Here is a 19714-nt window from a genome sequence, read left to right as displayed (position 1 = left end):
ACACCTGACCCTCGCCCTCGTCTTGCACAATCCTGACAGGGGTGAAAGGCGGGCCCCGGGCCGTCTTCCACAGTCAGTCCCTTGCTGGTTGCGCCGCCGCACCCCCGTCATCTCTCGGCAGGCCGGAGGGAGTAGCCGCTGCGCGCGCGGTGGCGTGCGAGCCCCGGGTATTTATAGCCGCTCGCGCGGGCAGGCTGCAGCGGGGCGGGGCAGCTGCGACGCACGTGCACAGCCTTCCTTTGTTGCGCACAGGTTTGACGCTGGTGCTCTCGGTTCCAGTTTCCACCCCACACCACCTCGGCACTGACATGTCAGCCTTTATGTGGCCTGTGTTTTTTTACGGGGGCTGCCCGTAATTTTTTTTTTTTGCCCTGTCCCTTCGAAAACACCCCCCCCCCACCTCCCCCCCCCTTGAGCTATTACTTCTCCCCATCAAGACGCTGCGAACTTTACAAGCGGCACCTAGGGGGACTATTTTTCTCGGCCTCTAATCTACGGTGAGGACTGGGATAGGGGTCTCCAAGCAACGAAATATTTTGGGGGCATAAATTGACTGAGTAGGTTGTACTGTGCAGTGTATGCAGGAGTTATGTACCACAAACCAGCAGAATCTGTGACATTACGTCACTCTTTTGTCATTTTAATATATATCAAGGCTTTATGGATAAAGGTCTAAACTCATTATTACAGGTTTGACACCTATAGCAACTGAAAGGTGACCAGTTCTTGTTGAAAATGATTTCTACAGCCTCGCCCCACTTATGCCACTTTTTAAAATTTTTAATTGGTTTGACCTAGAAACAAAGGGCATGAATGCGAACTTGGCGGATGGAATACACCCTCACAATCGCGATGGATATCCCGTCCACTGTATTACAAGTTCCATATTACATAATGGAATTGTAATTTGGCCGATGGGATATCCGTTTATGACGCAGTAACGCTGTCCTCCAAGATCATAATCGGGCCCAAGATATTTTTCTTTTTGTTGAAATGAGCACATTTTGTGTCATATTGTAAATTATGGGTAATTGTCACATCTATAATTATGCAGAAAAACTATGTGACATCATAATACCATAATGCCATTGCCCATGGACCCAGGGCTGCAAAGCATCTGAGCTGGTGTGCATCATCATTCAAGCAGGCAGCTGTGATGGGTACCAAGTCGCCAGAGCACAGTATAGCTGGGTTGAGTTTCCTGTTGCAACAGCCTATTTTAGGTGAGATTTATTTTGCAATAGTACGGTACATTCCCTTCTATAATTACCATGTGTGTATAGCAATTTCAGCATCTGAATATGGTATCATTGTTTCTTAAGCAGCAGAAGGTTACTTTGGTTAAATTAATTTATTTGTAACGGTAGACCGCGCCAGACCAAGGCACTAATTCAATCATAGGTTTTTACGTGTCTTCCGAGTTACCAGTGGTTTTTAGGTCGAGCCTATCAGACAATGCAATCTGTCTTGTTGCAAAGGACCTATTGTGACCGTACCAGTAACTTAAAGGGGCTTACAACACGCCAGTTGCTTACTATTGGTTGGATATATTGTCACTCTACTTTGCTCGCGTATTTAATATCTTTGGCTGTCCCAGCTTGTCTGACTTGTGTTTGTCCGTCCGCTGGAGCATAGCTTCTTTACCATCTTGGTAAATTTGTCTGGCTTCTAGCCTTACCAATGCAAATTTTTAAGGGCCTACTTTTTTGGCCTCTCCTAAGACTGCACATGCGCCGTGTCTTTCGAAACATTGTTATCTTAAATTGGAATTACTGAATTGGGCTTGTCACGCATTTGCTTCTTATTTCTTAGCTGTATGGCTTTTCTTCCTTTTCTTGTGTTTGTCTTGCCCCTGGAGCATGGCTGCATTACTATGTCCTTCAAATGCTTGTGCTATTTTTTTCTTTTTAGGTCTCGCCTGACACAGCGCATGCGCTGGTCTGGCGAGACTTTTTGTGAGGGCTCAAAAAAGTGCTACCACTGTAGCCCAGAGCTACAGTGCATGTGCGCAGGTGCGCACGCATCACTTTCACGGCCGCACGGCCGCTTTGATGTGTGATCGCGATCACTTTCACTTTCGCGGCCGCTTTGATGTTCTCCGTGAGCCCGTTTTTTTTCCCTCCTGTTTATTACTTCTATGTAGTAATGGTGGCACCCGTGCGCCGCCTTTACTACAGAGCAGTAATAAACAGAAACTAGCATTGGCATAGCCAATAGGTCTCGCTTTTGGGACCTTATAAGTATTTAGTTATGCAACTGTTGCATGGCTTATCACTTATAAGGTCCCAAAAGCGAGACCTATTGGCTATGCCAATGCTTTTTTGTATAAGCACTCTGAGAGTACATGTTTCCCACGTGAGCTTGTTCCACTCACTCACCAAAGTGCTTTTCCCCGCTATACCCCAGTGTTGCCTTATTGCCTGTGTGCTTTCTGACCACCAGCTTGACATTGCTGTCGTTTGATCATTTGATCCCACCATCTATACCCAGGTATTGCCTCCACTCATTCCCTATGCTGCATCCACTCCCCACCTCTGCCCCCGTGTTGCTACTCCATCACCCGCTTTAAAAACCTATCATCTTGACAGCTTCTGGGATGCTGTCCCGCATGGCTAAAACATTGGTAAACCAATAGTTCCTAAAGACATTACCTAATCTCTTAACCAATCCATGAGTGTATGTGTCTTCAAGCTCTATCCCTCGTGCTTTTTTTCTCACTGCCAAATTCCAACTCCCTGCTGTGCTCCGCCTTGTTGTCTCCCTCATTTTGCAAGCTCTCTAGTGTGCTTCTCACCCTCCCTGACTCCCTCCCTCCCGTGCTGTGTTGCTTTCGTGCACGTTTGCCTCTCCCCCTTTGTTGCTAGCCACATGTGCAGCTTTAACCCCTCCCCCTTCCAATCCCCGTTGCGTCCCCTTACCCACTCTTCCATTACCCCTTCCACGCCCACTGTTTTCTTTTTTAAGTTATTCTTTATTTTAATACATTATTTGTTATGCCAGGCAGAAAATTCCCACCTTTCCTTCCACCTAAAATAAAAAGAATAAAAATATAGCGCTTTTGCACCCTACTTTAAATTTTTTAAATTTTGTACTCACTGATCCATCTGGGATCGGTAAATAAAAAAAATGTTGCCAGTGTCATTTTGTCGAATACATCATTAATGATACACTCGCATCAACAAAAAGACTCAGCTGCTTCGTCTGCAGCATCACACTTTTTTTGGGTGCCATGCTGCACAGCATTGCCAAAAGGCATGCTTGATTTTTAAGTGAATGATTGTTGGAAGCAAGTTCCAGGTTTTGGGAGGTAGGACAGAGGTTTTCCCTCTGGTTGTTGCTCTGTTGACTCATGGGACTTTTTTTCCGTAAACAAAAATTTCTATTTGGGACCAAGTGTTTTATTTTGCTCTGCCCATGCTCAGGTGCTTCTAATCACATGCTTGTTGTGTGTGTCTGCTCTGGTTTTATGTTTTGCCCTGACTGTTCCTGACTTCCACTGAAGTTTTTTGATGGTTTGTTAAATATGTGCTGTTTTTTTCCTGTTTATAACAATGGTCTTGCTGTGGCAATTTGGGTTCTCTGCAACCTCAGTTTGCATTAGTTCATCTTCATCCAAATATTGTTATTGCGTGTGTCACTCAAACTATTTTTGCTGCAAAAAGGAGCTTTCTGAGAGATCTGGGTTAAAAAACTATCTAATTTTAACCTGATCGGCTGGCCGTAGAACTCAACTAAATCTCAACACACATGTGGACCAAGTATTTCCAATGGCAACGCAAACATGGAATCCCTTCTCCTCCAGTAATCCATGTTGCTGCACATATGAATGATTTCCATCACAAATGTTTAGGTTAAAACCTGTAACCTATGGTTTTTGTTGGTGCCGTGGGCATTTGCTTCAAAGACCACTGTTGGTAATCTGTTGCCGAGCTTGGAAATATTGAAGATCTGAATTAAAATTACTTGCACAATAGCGTGTTCTCCAACAGGCATCCCTAACTCTCCTTTAGTAAGCTGAACTTAAATATTAACACAGCATTTTTGTCATACCTTTATGGTTTTTTTATTTGCTGGAGCCCAAGTTTCTCTAATGCACTGCAGATTGTGATATCCGAGAGTACAGCAAAAACTCACATTCCTTAGGCCATCATTTATTCGTAAACCAAAAACTGTGGGTGTGATTCACTACGTTAACTTGCACTTCTGGGTACGTTTATGCTCTTGTGTAAGTTTACTACATTTCAGTATTCACAGACTATGTATGCAAGTTACTACGAGAAAAAAAACACAGTAATAAGTCAAGCGCTATAGATTCCCAACCACTGGTACTGCAAAAAGTCCCAAAAAAACATAAAAGTAGGGGCTTAAAAAAAACCTCATAGGAAATAGTGATATATAGTAAACCTCTATCTCTCTCTCTCTCTCTCTCTCTCTCTCTCTATATATATATATATATATATATATATATATATATATATATATGTGTGTGTGTGTGATCAAATACATTTTTGAATTATAAACATTTTAATAACCTATTTACATTTAAAAATAATGTAACAATACATTTGATTAAAAATGGATATTTCATTTTAATTAATTCTGTGAATCACTTTGAATAATTATTAATGCACATTAGCAAATATATGTTTCTCTTTGAGAATTTATTTCCCCATTTAAAATTAAAAAATATAATTTTATTTCAATAAGTTTTAATGAAAATGAAGTTATTACATTAAAGTTTAACATAAAATATTTGTAATATATATTTTCGAGTAAAATAACGTTTATTTTTCCCTTGACTTTACCACGCTGAGATCTCCGTCCCGACTATGGACTCGCCTTATGGTGAAATATTTTTAACATTCATTTATATTTTAACAATTCTAAATTATTTAATTTAACATTATTTCTTTGGGGTTTTCTTTACCTCCGTTGCTTTCCATGGGTGGGTGTTTCAGTACCACTGATTGGCCATATGCAGTGCTGCAGTTAGTACAGGTTTTTTTTTGTAGTAACTTACATTCAGAGCTTGTGAATACTGCCTAGTAAACTTACTCAAAAGTATAGGCCAGATTGTGAAACAGAACCCAAGATTCCAACGGTGAATCCACCATCAGAAACACTAGTGGTAGACCAACTTCATGGCATTGGGAGGCCCATAATATTTCGGGTGTGCTGTATTTCTGTCTGAGTTGGCCAAGCAGGGAAAAGAACGACGTGCCAATTGGCTGGGAGCAAACTCCCAGTGTATTGGGGACCTTGTGTCATCGGTTTTGTAAAAAAAACACCTTTATTGGGGTGTTGTCTTTTGAAAACCAAAAACAGCAACCCCATTCACCTTGACAGTGCAGGTATGTTGTAGTTTTTCCAAAAGAGCATTTGCCGTCTAGGCTGAACTGTTTTGTAAATTTGGAGGTTAGGGTGTGGCTATTGCAGACTCTGAGCTGGCCCGTTGGTTTAGTAGCGTGCCTACCAAACCTTAAATGAAGCCCCAGTCCGTTCCACTGTGTGAATCAATAGTGTGTTAATGAATATTGTTTACAGTTACATGGGTATTTTAACCCCTTGAATGCCCATGACGAGCTGGACTCGTCATGGGCCGCGGTGGCGCTGTGCCCATGACGAGTCCAGCTCGTCATAGACCCCGCCCGCTAATGCAACGGCCGGCACAGGGCGGGGAAAGGGGCGGGCACTCAAGGGGTTAAACATGAACTATGTTTGCATTTTCTTTTTCCTTCTATTACAAATGTTGCAGTATTGTTATCTAATCTGTCGGAATGAAAACAAATACTTTGTTTGTACATTTTCTTATGTTTTTTTTCCTTTTCCCTTTTGTAGGAGAAAGGCCTTTCCCATGCACATGGCCTGAATGCAACAAGAAGTTTGCCCGATCTGATGAGCTTGCCCGCCATCACCGTACCCACACGGGGGAGAAGAAGTTTGGCTGCCCGCTCTGTGAGAAGCGCTTCATGCGCAGCGACCACCTGATGAAGCATGCCCGCCGACACCCCACTTTTCACCCGGCCATGCTGAAGCGGCAGGGCTGCCGGAGTGCCTCACCCAGCAGCTCTCTCACCTCTGGCCCTTGCAGCTTGGCTGGGAGCCCCATTACCAGCCCTGCACCCAGCCCAGCGAAGTTCCAGTAGAGCAGTAAGAAAGCCATAGGGGACTTCTGAGTGCTTCCCTTCCCCACTTCCCGCAATGAAGCTTCACCACCTGAAAAGACTAAGAAACCATAGAGACTCGAAGGGTGTGAGCTCTCCTGCCAGCTTTACAATAGGATATTCTCTGGACAATTTTAGAAAATTAAGATGTTATTAGTGCTTTATTTTTGTGATTTGATGTTTTTAAGAGACTTTGGTTAAAGGGATGGGGTGGTCTCTCAGGGTGGAGGGGAAACGGATCCACAGAGTGCCTGCCTTGAAGTGGTGTTTTTGTAGAGCAGGTGAGCCTGCGGGCCTTCATCACTCTACATATGATCGCTGAGCCTGACACTATACGACGGTTCGCAAGACACCACCGGTACTATGGGCTGCCAGTTTGTTGGAGTAAGGGCATTCTTTTTTAAATAATCCTTCATCCTGGGAGACTCCTGTTTGATTCTGAAGAAGATGTCTTTCCCCCTTGCTGGTGTCTATTTAATGCAGTGTGAAATGAATCCTTGGTTGTTTCCTCTAATTTATTCCTGAAGACTGTCCAATCCTTTTAGATGCAGCCCTAGATACTCCAATTCAATGGCTCCTGCCTCTCGATGACACCTCTTCCTTGCAGGTGTTGGCCGTAGGGTATGGCCCAGCAAATGGACTCTTCTCTTGTGTTTCTCACATTGAGAATCTGCCGTAATGTTGCCGTTGTGCAGCTGCAGCCCCCATCAAGAGGTGACTGCGCCACTGTTGGGAGCTTCCCACATATGCTACCCATGCACCCACAGTCCCATTTCTCATGTAGTGTTTGCGTTGCGCATTCCGTTATTTACTTTGTAAAATAGGCTTGCTGTACAGCGTGCATGTCTGACCCTCCCACTCCTGTGTAAACTCTACATTTCTTAAAATACAGGCTTTTCCTTTCTTCTGCAAAAATATTTAAACTGTGTAGCAACATTCAACGGTCCCTTGCGTTGCTTAAATGGGGCCATGAGGAGGTTGACTTCGCAACCAGTGCGAGAGCGTAGTGTTTGCCGTGTGAACACGTGATGTTGAGGTCTAAGGACAGTAACAACCATGTTGGATGGCTTTGAAATCTCCTTTCTCTTCCTCTGAGTTGCATGACAGTAGTAGACTAATAGCTCGACTCCAAAAGCTGTTCCCGATGAGCCCGCTAGACTCGCTCCTAAGAATTCAAGGGTAAGACAGCAGTATGTCCCACCTGCACAGAGGAAAGTCTTTGAAACGCTCCTTTGCGGGTATTGCTGCAGTTGTTCATGTTTTTCGTGCCGATTTACAGAATAGAGCTGGGGTGGATCAAGGAGGCTTGTTTAATGTTCTCAAGAAGAATCTGCGTTTTGTAAATTGTGGGCTTAAAGCTCTCGTGGAGGAAACTCAATGGCTCAGCCTACGCATGAGCAAATACTATGTCCCAATATAGTATGTTTCATAAAAATTGGCAGTGGTGTAGGACGTAGGGGAAGAATGACCAATTCTTCCATGTTCCTGACCAACTTATGCTGTTTCTAATTATTTTTTCATTCGAGCTGCTTTCACATGCGATGAAGTCGGTGATTAACGCACCCATTGCCCCCATATAGTGATGCTTCTGGCCTTAATGCATGGTCTAAACTGGACTTTGTCTCTAGGAGGCACCATAACCCCTTGCAGTGAGTCCTTTAAAAATATATATTTATTTGGTAAAACTATGCACATTTGTTGGAAAACTAAGTTATTTCAGGGAGTAGTGGTACAGGCTTCGTTGCAAATATATCTTACACTTTACAGATGTTAGGGAGGCTCAACCACACACTGTGTTTACAAAATAGAGATGTACTCTACCGATTGATAGGTTTACGTCTTGTAGAAGTCAGTCAGAATTATTCTCCAATGTTCTCAATATTTGAGCAAATGCCCTGGCTTAAAGGAAGATGAACCTGGAAATCATGTACGCTCCAGATGCAAAGGACTCAAAGCTACTTCCTACGTTTCAAAACACTGGATCCCATGTTAAATGTAAATATGTTTCCGAGTCCACCAGAGATAAACAGGATCACTGAACTGGCTTTGAATTGCATGTTCACAAGCGTAAAAAATGAATTTGTATGTCTACTGCAATAATTCGTGGCCTGAGATTCATCTATTGCATATACTTTTGTTAGGCCAGTTTCAAAATGTGTTAGATTTCTCTCTGGCACGTATACTTCCTTAAAGTTTTTACAGATATTTAGATGGTAACCAGTTCTCAAATCTAGGAGCCAATTACGATCCCGTTCGGAAGGGCACCAAATTGTATTCCGGTTTGCCGAATCCCATTCAGAACGCTTGTTGCCGACCAATTTGTACACATTTCTCAACGACCAATTACGATGCCCGGAAAGTGGTAGGGCTGTCTGAATCGGTTCCAAAAGGCATTCGGATAGGTCGAGTCTTTCAAAGCCGAATCGTACAGCTCTATGGACTCATTTTCGAGCGAGCTAGTACGATGACCGATTCAGACAGCTGTTCCAAATTGGTTTCTCTGGAAGGAATCACCTGCCCGAATCTGTTTTTGGGGGCTTGTAGCAGGCCCCCCTTCACCCGGGGCTCTCCGAATGGGGCCCGTGGGGGTACTCAAGGGACCCCCCTTTCCAACCATGCACAGCGTGGCCGACACCATGGGGTGTCTGCCACAGGGTGCAATGTTTTCCCCAGCCACCCCTTTCTTCAATGGAAGTTTGTGTTCTCATTCGGTCGTTCTGTGTTCTCGTTCAGAAAACAGACCGAATCGTATCCGGAAGCATCTGGATACATCCAAATCGCTTGGTCAAACTCCCCTGATCCGAGTCGTCTGAAAAGCATTCCGCGACCAATTCGGTAGGAATGCTTTCCGGACGAGATCGTAATCGGCCCCTTAGTGTTTAGGTATGTGGTTTGGTTTAAAAAAAGATACATTTCCATTGACATGGAAATGACGCTAGGCTTGTGTTGTTTCCTTTATTGTCTCTTTTATAACCGACCTCCAATGTTGGAGAGGCTGGTGACAGCCAAGAGGGATCTAATGTTGTGTCTGCCATGGTGGGAGAATGTCTTCTCCATTCCTTCAATTTCTCTTCCACATGAATCTGTTCACAACATGTAACCTGTAGCAATTGATCACTTGAATTTAAAACTTTGAGGACATCTTTATATGGGTTAGATCCAGCTTTATTCATGATTTATGTCTTATTATCCCTACCCACCAGTCCTTATTTTATACTAATCTACTTCGGCTATCCCTCCTTGTACATTTTTTTAACAGTGATAGGAGTGCTTCTATCTAATAGTTTAAAACCGAAAAGCACATCCTCTGTATTTCTTCATCTGCTGGACAGAATCCCTTGTTTTTAGGCTTTTCAGTTGCAAACCTTTTAATGGCTAGAGCGCCACCTTTTTGATGGCAGCTTCAGGGAATTTGAACCAGGGTGTCCATTGGTTCGAATCAATGAACAATTTTTAAAATCCAGATCTCATATGTCACCTCCCCCTTCATGTCAATTTTCGTACTAATTAAAAAACACAGAACTGGCTTTGCTATTCCACATCACAATATGAACCATTTTCAACATGGGTAATGTTGTTGACATGCATTTTCTTTGTCAAAACAGGGATTTGCGGAGGTCTAGCCTTTTTTTTCACATTTGCCCGCAGTGCACAATTTCATGGTCAGCTTTTGTTGGTTGACCAGTTGAGTATTTTTGCCAGATATGTTAAGGCGGTCTCTCTCTTCCAGTCAAGACTCGCTGCTTAAAGAAAGGTTCCTCAATCTGTGACAAGCATGACCAAGTTGCTGTTTTACATTTTCGTGTCCTTGTACAAAGCTTTGGAGTAGTAATGCCACTTTGGTAAATCCATTTCCTCTTGTCCTAGTTGACACATTGAAAGACCAACTAGCCTTCCTCTGGTATGCTGGCAGCTCATTGGTGGATGCTGTTGCTGCTGTTACAAAAATTGTTCTGCTTTTGGTTGGATTTTATCACTTAATTTGTCATAGGTTTGTCTCCTTGATTTGTGTGGGTGTTTTTGGGAGATTGAATTTCAGTTGTGTATTTCTCATTTGCCTCTTGCGTGCCTGGCAAAAGCAGTGCTAGGAATAAGGCCTTAAAGAAATGTACTACTCGCCATCAGAAAGTCTAGGTTTATTCCTGACACTAGATCACTATATCCCTTCAGCTAACGTCCCGGGGATGCAAGGGCTGCTGGCTGTGCTGGTCTGCTCCGAAGCCAGCTGAAGAACACAAAGAGCAAATATAAAAGAAAAGTAGGTTCTTTGAGGGTCCAGTCTTCGGACTTCTCTTCTGCCGGTTATGGGATGATCTGCCCAACTGTGATTTCTATAAGACATGGTTCTGCTCTTTGTCCTCTCTGAAGAGCACGGTTTTGCCAAAAAAGCCAAGACATCAATGGACACGGATAGTGAAAAATGGACTCCGCATCAAATACTTGAGAATAACATTGATGCCTGCTCTAAGCAGCATCATGTATTCCTGTATGCTTGGAATGTGCAACAGGTGAAGAGCTTCTCGATGGCCTCCTACATTTTTGCAATGAATGTTCCTGTCACAGGAACTTTTACCACTCTGTGCGCAAAGATTATATTCACTGCTCCTCTTTCAAGGGCCAGCTTTTTGCATCAGATCAGGAACAGATCTCTTAAATATACAGGTGAATGATTGGGGTCCAGAGCAGACTAGACAATTCCTCCTCAGGTGACAGAACAGCCAGCTGCTGCTGGTTTGCTTTTTCTACTCCTAAGACTTTAGATATTCCCCGGGTAAGTTAGTATGGCAGAGGTGTCACCAAACATCCTAAACAACAGACCTGTGCTCAGGGCTTGTAGAACGCCACATTAATGTCCATACAAACTACACAATATCGGATTATTGAGTGCTGCATGGGATAACATTGGATGTGGTGAAACATCTCTCAAAAATATATTCATACTTTTCCACATTTGTTTCTGCATCCCCATCCCAGATGGGTCCTGCTTCAATGGGTGGGAAACTACCAGAGAAGCAAATGTTGCTTTGAAGAAGCCATAGAGCAGCCTGGTCTGCATCGCTATCGTTCACACCAAAACCAGCCATCTTACCACTGCAGAAGTGGGATACATTTCTACTATCCCTCCATGATCCTTCGATAGTGCAAGAACTCCAAAGATAGGGGCACATACGGATTCACCTCCTCTGCATGCACACACATCCAGGTGTGTTCCAGCCATGTACCTCTGGGGAGTTCCAGTGGTCACCTTTGAAATCATACCTTCCCCCTGAACGCTGTACCAGCAGAAAGCAATTGCTTAATCACATCACAGTGCCTGATTAAATGTCTCAGGTTTTCTTATTAGGTCGTAAAGAGGAAAATTAATCCACTGGGCTGAAATGCAGCTGAAACAGGCATTAAGGTACATTTTAACAGTTTCTCTGCTTCTTAAGGCGTATAAAAAAAAAAAAGGCCTGTTAGTAGCACCTTGTCCATTGCATTCCGTCCTGCTGAGTTTTTCCTCACACTACAGTACCACAGCCACCATCTTGCTGCACAATCTTGCTTTTAAGTAAAGTAGTGTACCTTGACCATTCTCATCATTTAGCTAAAACAATTGGGAAGGAAGACTTTAGCACATTTAACCGGATACTATGTATTTCCTTTATGTATGGCATCGACTTGGCATTGCCTTCCCTGATACCCTAAATCATTGGCTTTGAAAGGGACTGTGTGCTTGGCAGGGTCAGTTACCGAATGAGGCTATGGATTGACATGGGCGGTTGGTTATAGGAATCCTCACCAAAGTGCTCTGACTTCCATAGTCATCAGTGCAGCACTTGATAACAAATGGTGTTTGTGGTGGGAGAACCATTAGCATTTTGCAATTTTGACATTTTGGTTCCGGAAGGGGGGAGGAGAGCAGCGATGGCAGGTCCAGCATGTTTTGGTGGACCAGTTGGCACTTACTTGTCTTTGTTCCAAGCACGTTCCCTCAAAGTTTGGGAAGGAGGGTGACTTTTTTGCCCATAAAAAAAATACATCAGGGCCAACATTCCCCCAGTCCCCAAATGACGCAGTGAATGGTAAGTGGGTGGATATGATTTCTTCTCTAAATGATAACCTAGATCATAAATTCATGAAATCTGTCTTTAGCAGAAAAACACAGACCAGGTGCATTTGTGTTGTGCTTATCACTTCATTATTATTATTACATTTTATTGGTTCTGCTTTTTACCCAACCAGTTGGAGCAGGGACCAAAAATGGTGTCAGAAAAGCAACTTAAGAGGCAAAAACAGTGTGCAGCTGGTCCTGCACATTGGAACTTTGGCCAGGACTTCCATCCACTCGCCCTCAAGCATAACGTGCACGTTGTCTGATTCCTTGGCTTTCTGAAACCCTTGTGGACTGGGGTCTGCTTCACAGTGTTCTGAGGCTCTTTGTATATCCTCGAGTCTTTCTTTCTTTTCCATTGCGAGGACTGTCTGTCCTGTGCAACGTTTCAAAAAGTACCTACATATTTTCTGTGTAGATACCATGCGGTTCCTCATTCCATTAGCTTTGTGACGACCTGTCGCTGCAGTTTAGCTTTAAAGCTATGTCTGGTATGCAGCAAAATGTTTTCTACAGCTCACCGATGCAAATTGTTTGGAACCGTCTGTTTATGTACTTTTTTTGTGCTATAATTAAACTCTGTTGCATTGTGGGTCACATTCAGCTGGTGAAAGACGTCGTCTGGAACCATCCCATCGAGGCCCATTCATTTAGATATAAGCCACCACAATGGACATTTGAGAAGTGCTTTAGTTGGCATACACCATCTCTAATATTTGGTCATTTCAAAAGTCAGTCATGTTCTCTCCGGGTGCGGTTATTTTGGGGTTGAAATTGCCTCATCTGAGTTCTTAAATACATTGACATTAGATGAGATCCTCGTCCAAATCAGAATCTGTGAAGGGAACTTCAGAGGCATCCACCACTGCCTAATCTACATAGCCCATTATGTCAATGCATGATCAGGACTGAAGAAGTGATTGGTTTCCTTGCGGTGAACACTATACTGTGTTCCTACTACTGATCTTCCTTTTCTAAGAGTGTACAGAATAAAAAGGCAAAAAAATGGGGATAAAATGGCTGCACAAATCAAGAATAAAGAGGCACACAGACCAAGCAGACTACATCATCTTCCAACCAATCGAGTCTGCATTCCTCATTGTTCTGAATCTGACTAATGCGTCTGAGTCTGCTTCTTTGCCTCCAAAACAAAATCCAAAAGTCCCCAGAGAGCCCTTGAGATGAGGCTACAATTCTGGAAAACAGTCTATCTTGGAGCAAGCGTTCTCCATTTCTTAAGCATATGTAGTCGTGCTATTTACGCATTCATTGTTTTTCTGAAGGTTCTCGAGGATTTTCATCTAAATAGACATAAGGAAGTCCTCCGTCTTCTTCATGGTCATCTTATTTCGAAGATCTTCACGGAAAGTATGAAAGAAAGAACATGTTCTCCATTTCTCTTAGTGATGTGTGATCAAAGCCCCTGACAGGTATGTAAGCCGTCTTGCACCTATCGCTTACTGTCTTGCACCACCTGCTGTTCGATATCCTAAAGGTTTCTTATTCAGACCGCACATTGACAGAAAAAGGCAACATCTGGGTTTCTGCAAGTGTTTGCAGGTAAATCTGCATGATGTTGAAGCGGTTTCTGCTGCTCGACACATGTAAACACCTGGATATGGAAGCCTCCTTCTGGGGTGATGCACTGCTCGGTCAAGCTTCACTAAGCATTCTCTCTAACGCTTGCTTGAACCAGTGTGGTCTCTGTATCCCAGAGTTCTCTGCTTGGGAATCCCTTCCTGTCCCACTTCTCTTCTTTGGTAAGAGGAGAGTGTTGGCTATAAAAGTAAGGAAGGTTTCATTTCTTTTGTTACTGGGGACTGCAAGTCCACAGACCAATGTCTATTACCAGTGACTGCCCACAAATCACCATGTCTATACCAGGTACCTTTCCAGTCCCCAAACCTTTTAAAGATCTTGGAACCGAAAATGCTTCTTAGATTACAAATGGGGCGTGAGTCTGCTACCTGCGCAGGTGTTGAGCAGCAGTGTCCCGCCTCACCACATAAGGGTGGCAGCTGCCACTGGTTTGTAATCACTGAGTACATAGGGACAGAAATGACACTGTACAGCTGTGATCACCTGAAAAGAACCTCGCGTTTCGCTTGTCCATGGATGGCTACTGTCAAGCCCTGCAAATGCTATCTGAAGAGATCTGATTTGATAAGCATTATGACAAGTCCTCACTAGAGACGCGCCCAAGTGGCTTAGTCACTTTGCGATGTGCTTTTGCCGGGGTTTACGGCAGACCACAAATTTTAAAGCTTAGCTTAAGTATTTTGCACTAAAAGGAAGGATAGGAAGGCTAGTCTGGTTGCTACTTCTCGCTTCGGGTACTGGTTCTCGGCCAGTTTAATGATAACGAGGATATACACATAGTTTAACACACAAGGCTGTTTCTCAAAATGTCAACACCCCTTACAAATTAGTGATTCGGGTTTATGATTATTTAAATTGGAGGCACTGTCAGCTTTGTTGTGCAGTTTAGCAAAACTTGTGGACGAGCTCTTGATGACAAAGTTATGGTTGTGCTTGGAAGCATTGAATACCCTTGTTTTCCCGTGATATGCATTCGAGGAATACAAAGGGAAAAAGTAGTTTTGTGTAATAACAATAGTAAATCAGTTGGATAATATTGCTTTTTAAAAAGGCTGTATTAAGGAAACTGCCTAGCTGCAGCTGCATTAGTGGCTTCCCTGGTGGAGCTGTATCAGTCATGCAACCTTGTACGTAGCCACATTCAACAGCATAGGCTGTATTGCTGCATTAAAAAGGTGCAGCTGCTTTAAAGATTTCACCGCTATAGCTCCTTGAAGTCGTACACCCGCACTAGAGGTTTCTCTGCTGCAGCTGCATTAAACATGCACCCTTGGATGCAGACGCATTCAACAGCGTAGGCTATATTGCTGCATTAAAAAGGTGCAGCTGCTTTAAAGACTTCCATGCTACTGCTCCTTGAAGTCGTACACCCGCACTAGAGGATTCTCTGCTGCCGCTGCATTAAACATGCACCCTTGGATGCAGCCGCATTCAACAGCATAGGCTATATTGCTGCATGAAAAAGGTGCAGCTGCATTAAAGGCTTCCATGCTGCAGCTGCCTTGGGTGAGGTTGTACGCCTGCACTACAGGCTTCTCTGCTGCAGCTGCATTATCTTGCACTTAACTGCATTAAATAGGGTACCTGCTGCACAAAGCAGGCCACCCGGTTGCAGGAACAGTCTGCATTAAAAACTTCCCTTCTGCATTAAGTAGATTAAGCGGATGTAGTTGCATTAAAGAGGGACCACACCTGATCCCCATGCATCCTTTTGTGGCTCCCCATTTTCCTGAATTGTTGTAATCAGCTATTATACAAAAGAAATTGCACTTTTTTTCAGTTTCATGAAATTGGGAGATAATTATAAACAGTAGCATACTCGTAAAAATGTTACATTTAAGAAATGACTAAACCGTAATATTTTAAATTTTTTCATCTGTTCCCTTGAACATTATCTGAGTATGTCACTCAAGCGAATATTCTGATATAAAGTGGCTAGTACACAGCAAAATCTATCTCGGAGAAATGCAGGCCTTTCTACCCTTTGCATGGCCAAAATGTGCAGGCAAAACTCCAGTACAGCTTCGCGAAACTGTGGCTTCAGGACAAGTTGAAGTGGCCGTCTGCTGAGTGGAGTCACGAAATGTCTCAAAACCCCAGCAGACAGGACATCCGCACACAAGTAACATTCCAGATCCCCCTTGTTGGAGACGCTGGGCTAGGGAAAATTCCACTGGAGGTCGGTACATTGTTTTAAGGTTCAACACTGACCAACTACCAACACAAGAGCTCTTATCGGTGTCTTTGTCTTGCTAGGTTTGGCAAAGCTCCCTTAGGCTTAAGTGCTATTCAACTTTCCCACCCAAAAATGGGCTATCGAAGCACTTGTAAGATTCTTTTGCTGTAGGTGTTTTTGCCAACAGAGGGTATCTTTGGCCAATGAAGCAGTAGTGCCAGAAGGGCAACTCAAAAGTAGAAATGATATTTCATAGATGCTCGCACTTAACCTGCGGAGTTAGGGTTAGGTGTGCCATTCCTTACACCGAGGAAAGGGTCATTTGCCCAGCCATGACCAACCAGAAGATGCTCAGGCGAAACTTGGACATTGGAAACCCCAATGGAACACTTCCTATTCTCACACCCATAACTGCAGACCAGGCGTTGCTGGAGAAGTTCCAGAAAGACAAGTAATGGACAAAATGGACATTTCACAAATGCACTTTTTGGACGTTAGCAGAAGGAAATGAGTAGAGCAACATAGGTGATGTCTGAATTCTGCTAGTGCAGGTGGGTGTGCTCTAGTGCATACCTTCTGGTGGATCTTTTAGCTAATAGGAGTTGGGCAAATTGTGTTCCTAAAGCTGCAAGATTCTTTCAATGTTTCTGGAAAGTGAATAACATTCAAAACTTCTACTCAGTATTAGTCATTGATTTCTGATAGCGCCTAGCTGCACAAGGTGGTCAAAGCAGGGTACATTCTAAGGACTTAGCATCTTCAAAGCCATGCACGGGGGATTGTTCAGCAGGAATACTGTATTCATACTCGTCGCTTTCCAAAATATCAACTGTAAATAGATCAGGCAGTCCTCTGACAGTCTTTCTCCATGTGGTGCATCACATGCCTGGTTGAGTAACCGCAATTGATAAAAGTACATAACTTTTCTGCGTCAGTGGCTGGAGTCCATGTTCCTATTTACAGAGACTTCCTTATGCCAATATTCTTGTTTGTTCACTTCTTGGAAGAGTCGCGGTCCACCTACACCCTAAGCAAATCTGTGCGAACCACAGTAGTGTGGAAACTTGAAGAGAGCAAATTCATCTATATGAATGATATTAATATTATGACGGATGCCTTGCAAGGCACGTAGTAAGTGCCCTTTCTTTCGGTTGTGTGTGTAACAATGCGATTGTGATTTTTAATGTGGTCACACTGAAAATGGCATAAGCCAACATCGCACTCCCACACAAAACTGGTGCCTTTTCCACTTTCCACTGGAAAGATGTTCCCCACCTGGAACATTTAGTGAATTGTAAGTTCAGACACGGTTTACTAACAAAAAATAATAAATTGTTATATGATGTACACTAAATAGGTTCTTCAGTACACTAAATAGGTTTTTCAGTATACACTACTACATACTTGGAGAACCCTTGTAGTAGCCATCCTTTCTCCTTTCTGTCACATTCATCCACCCACCTTCTGTGCAAACAACTTCCATTAACTTTCTTCTCATCTATGTGTGCATGTATATTTCCCAAATACTAACTGACAAATTGTTCACAAGAAGAGCGACTTTTTAAAAATGTCATTATAAGAACCTAGCGTGTTTGTTAGCGATAATAAAGTATTAGTGTACTGACGCATAAGGCCATTTTGATTTAGCTTGGTGGTGTTTTCCCCTGCGTACTCTTTAGTATAGGAATTTTTTCACTTGTGCCACGCCTACTTCCATATTCCAACTGGTGATGTATTTAATGTTTCAGGGGACTGTTGACCAGTGACCTCTCAGTGTAAATTCTTATTTTTAGTATCAGAGCCACTTTTCAACATGGTCACCAAACTGGATAAAAGCCATGCAACATATTATACAAATGTTTTTAAAAAGCACAGCGGAAAGAGCAATATAGGGTAAGAGCGTTAGGTGTTGGAAGTGTTCCGGGGTAAAGATGCTAGTAGAGGATTGTGCTTCTCTGTGATGTCTTCTATAACCTTTTTCAAACTTTACAGTGAGAGGCCCTGCCATCGAGTAATGGTAACTCAGAGAATTGTTGTGCAGAGTGAAGGAATTGCCGCAGTGAAATAAGTCGCTGCATTTTGGTTCTCTTCTGCATCATACTGCACAGAATTCTAGCTTAATCGAGGAACCCTCCAACCCAGCCTCTTTTTGAAGGTGTGATAAAATTGCTTCTAGGTCTTATGCAATAGCCACTTTACAGATGAGTGAAAACCACAGAAAACTACCTAGCGGTGGAGGTTCAGTCGGTGCCCCCCGCTGACACTGCTAATACCACTGCTGTTCACATTGTGCGGGCGTTGGTGTTTTCAGTGGTGTTTTCACTAAACTAACTTTTCATACGGGTCTCCCAGTTTATTGACCCTGCCTTTTCCACTCTCCCCTTTGGTGAAGAAGCAGAAGGGAGTGTGGTAGAGGGAGGGCCTGATACTGTTAGTAGTGCTTTACAGAAGCAACAGCCGTGAAACTGTTTCTCTTCACTTTATCATGAAATATATATATATATTTAAGCAGTGGTTTTCACAAGTGTTTCACATCTCAATTTATAATTGTATGTTTGTGGTTTGAACTTTTGTTTGTTGCGTTTTTTGAGGAGGGAAGGAAACCGTGTTTCTGCAAAATTGATATCATGAATTTCCTTGTAACCTCTTGCTTACCTTGTAAAATATATATTTTTTAAACAGACTGCCACCTTGTCGTCTTTCCTGGAGGGGTAGAAGGTACTTTTAGTATGCACTTAAAACTTTCTTCACGAAATAAAAACAATGAACTGTTGACGTTTCTCCCAGATTTTCTTCTTATATGAATTTGAGATGTTGGAAATGTCCTCATCCAATTTTTTAAAGTTTGGAACTTAAAGATTTTTTTGTTGAAGATCTAGACATTTGACACCAAATTAGAAACTAATTTAATGTTTTGTTGCTCCGCCCACACACTGATACATTGACTGTCCTGTTCTTTAATTCTGTGCTTTAAGCATGTGTCATCATCAATCACATGCTACACCTTATCCTGCCATCTGGTGTTGGGTTTATGATATTACAAGTTGTTTTCCTCAGGATCTAAGTTTTAGTTTTGAGAGTTGTAATCAAGAAACTGAGATCACAATGCATCAGTACTCGGACTCCACATTAGATTATTTTATTCCTCCATCGTATTTTGAGTTAAAGTTGGCTGCTCCATCAAAACTGCATCGTGACCCAAAAAAAAATATTTTAGGAACAGCAAAAGAACAGATGGTTCCAAACAACATGAACAACTTTCATAGTGCATTTGACTTGAAAAAGAAATCTTCCTTAATGATCGGTAAATCCTTTATAGTCCACATCCTAGTCACACGAGAATGACTTCTGGGTATTTGGGAATGGAAAAAACACCATTTCAATTTTGTCTGTGTTGTTACATGAGGTTTGCACCATCCATTTGGCATCTGGTTTGTAACCTGTGCCTTCCTCAAGTTCATGATTTAGAAAGTGGTGTGTTGCCATCTCAAGTGCAAATTACCCATAATGATTGTGATCGTGGGTGGGTTTGTTATGCTACCATTGCTTCTCAAGATCCGGACTACTTAGGAGGCTTTTGCGGACACTGATGCGGACAAGGAGTCTTATTGTCCTGCAGGGGTAACAAACTGGTGAAGGATCCCCAATTTTTGGATGGTGATGGATATGACAAAGAAATCT

At 42.9% G+C, this 19714-nt stretch overlaps 1 protein-coding gene across 1 annotated transcript in view; it reads left to right on the top strand.

The window, feature by feature from the left end:
- Positions 1-18806, top strand: part of KLF16 (KLF transcription factor 16) — a 97044-nt gene extending 78238 nt beyond the window's left edge. The window contains exon 2 of the mRNA XM_085639288.1: positions 5839-18806. Coding sequence (XP_085495414.1) covers positions 5839-6146 — 308 coding nt within the window. The 3' untranslated portion in view covers positions 6147-18806. The remainder of the gene's footprint in view (positions 1-5838) is intronic.
- Positions 18807-19714: the final 908 nt, after the last annotated feature.

The sequence above is a fragment of the Triturus cristatus genome, chromosome 12 (assembly GCF_964204655.1).
Source record: "Triturus cristatus chromosome 12, aTriCri1.1, whole genome shotgun sequence".
Taxonomy (NCBI): Eukaryota; Metazoa; Chordata; class Amphibia; order Caudata; family Salamandridae; genus Triturus; species Triturus cristatus.
Note: the sequence above shows the minus strand (reverse complement) of the source record. Positions and strands in the feature narration are given on the sequence as shown.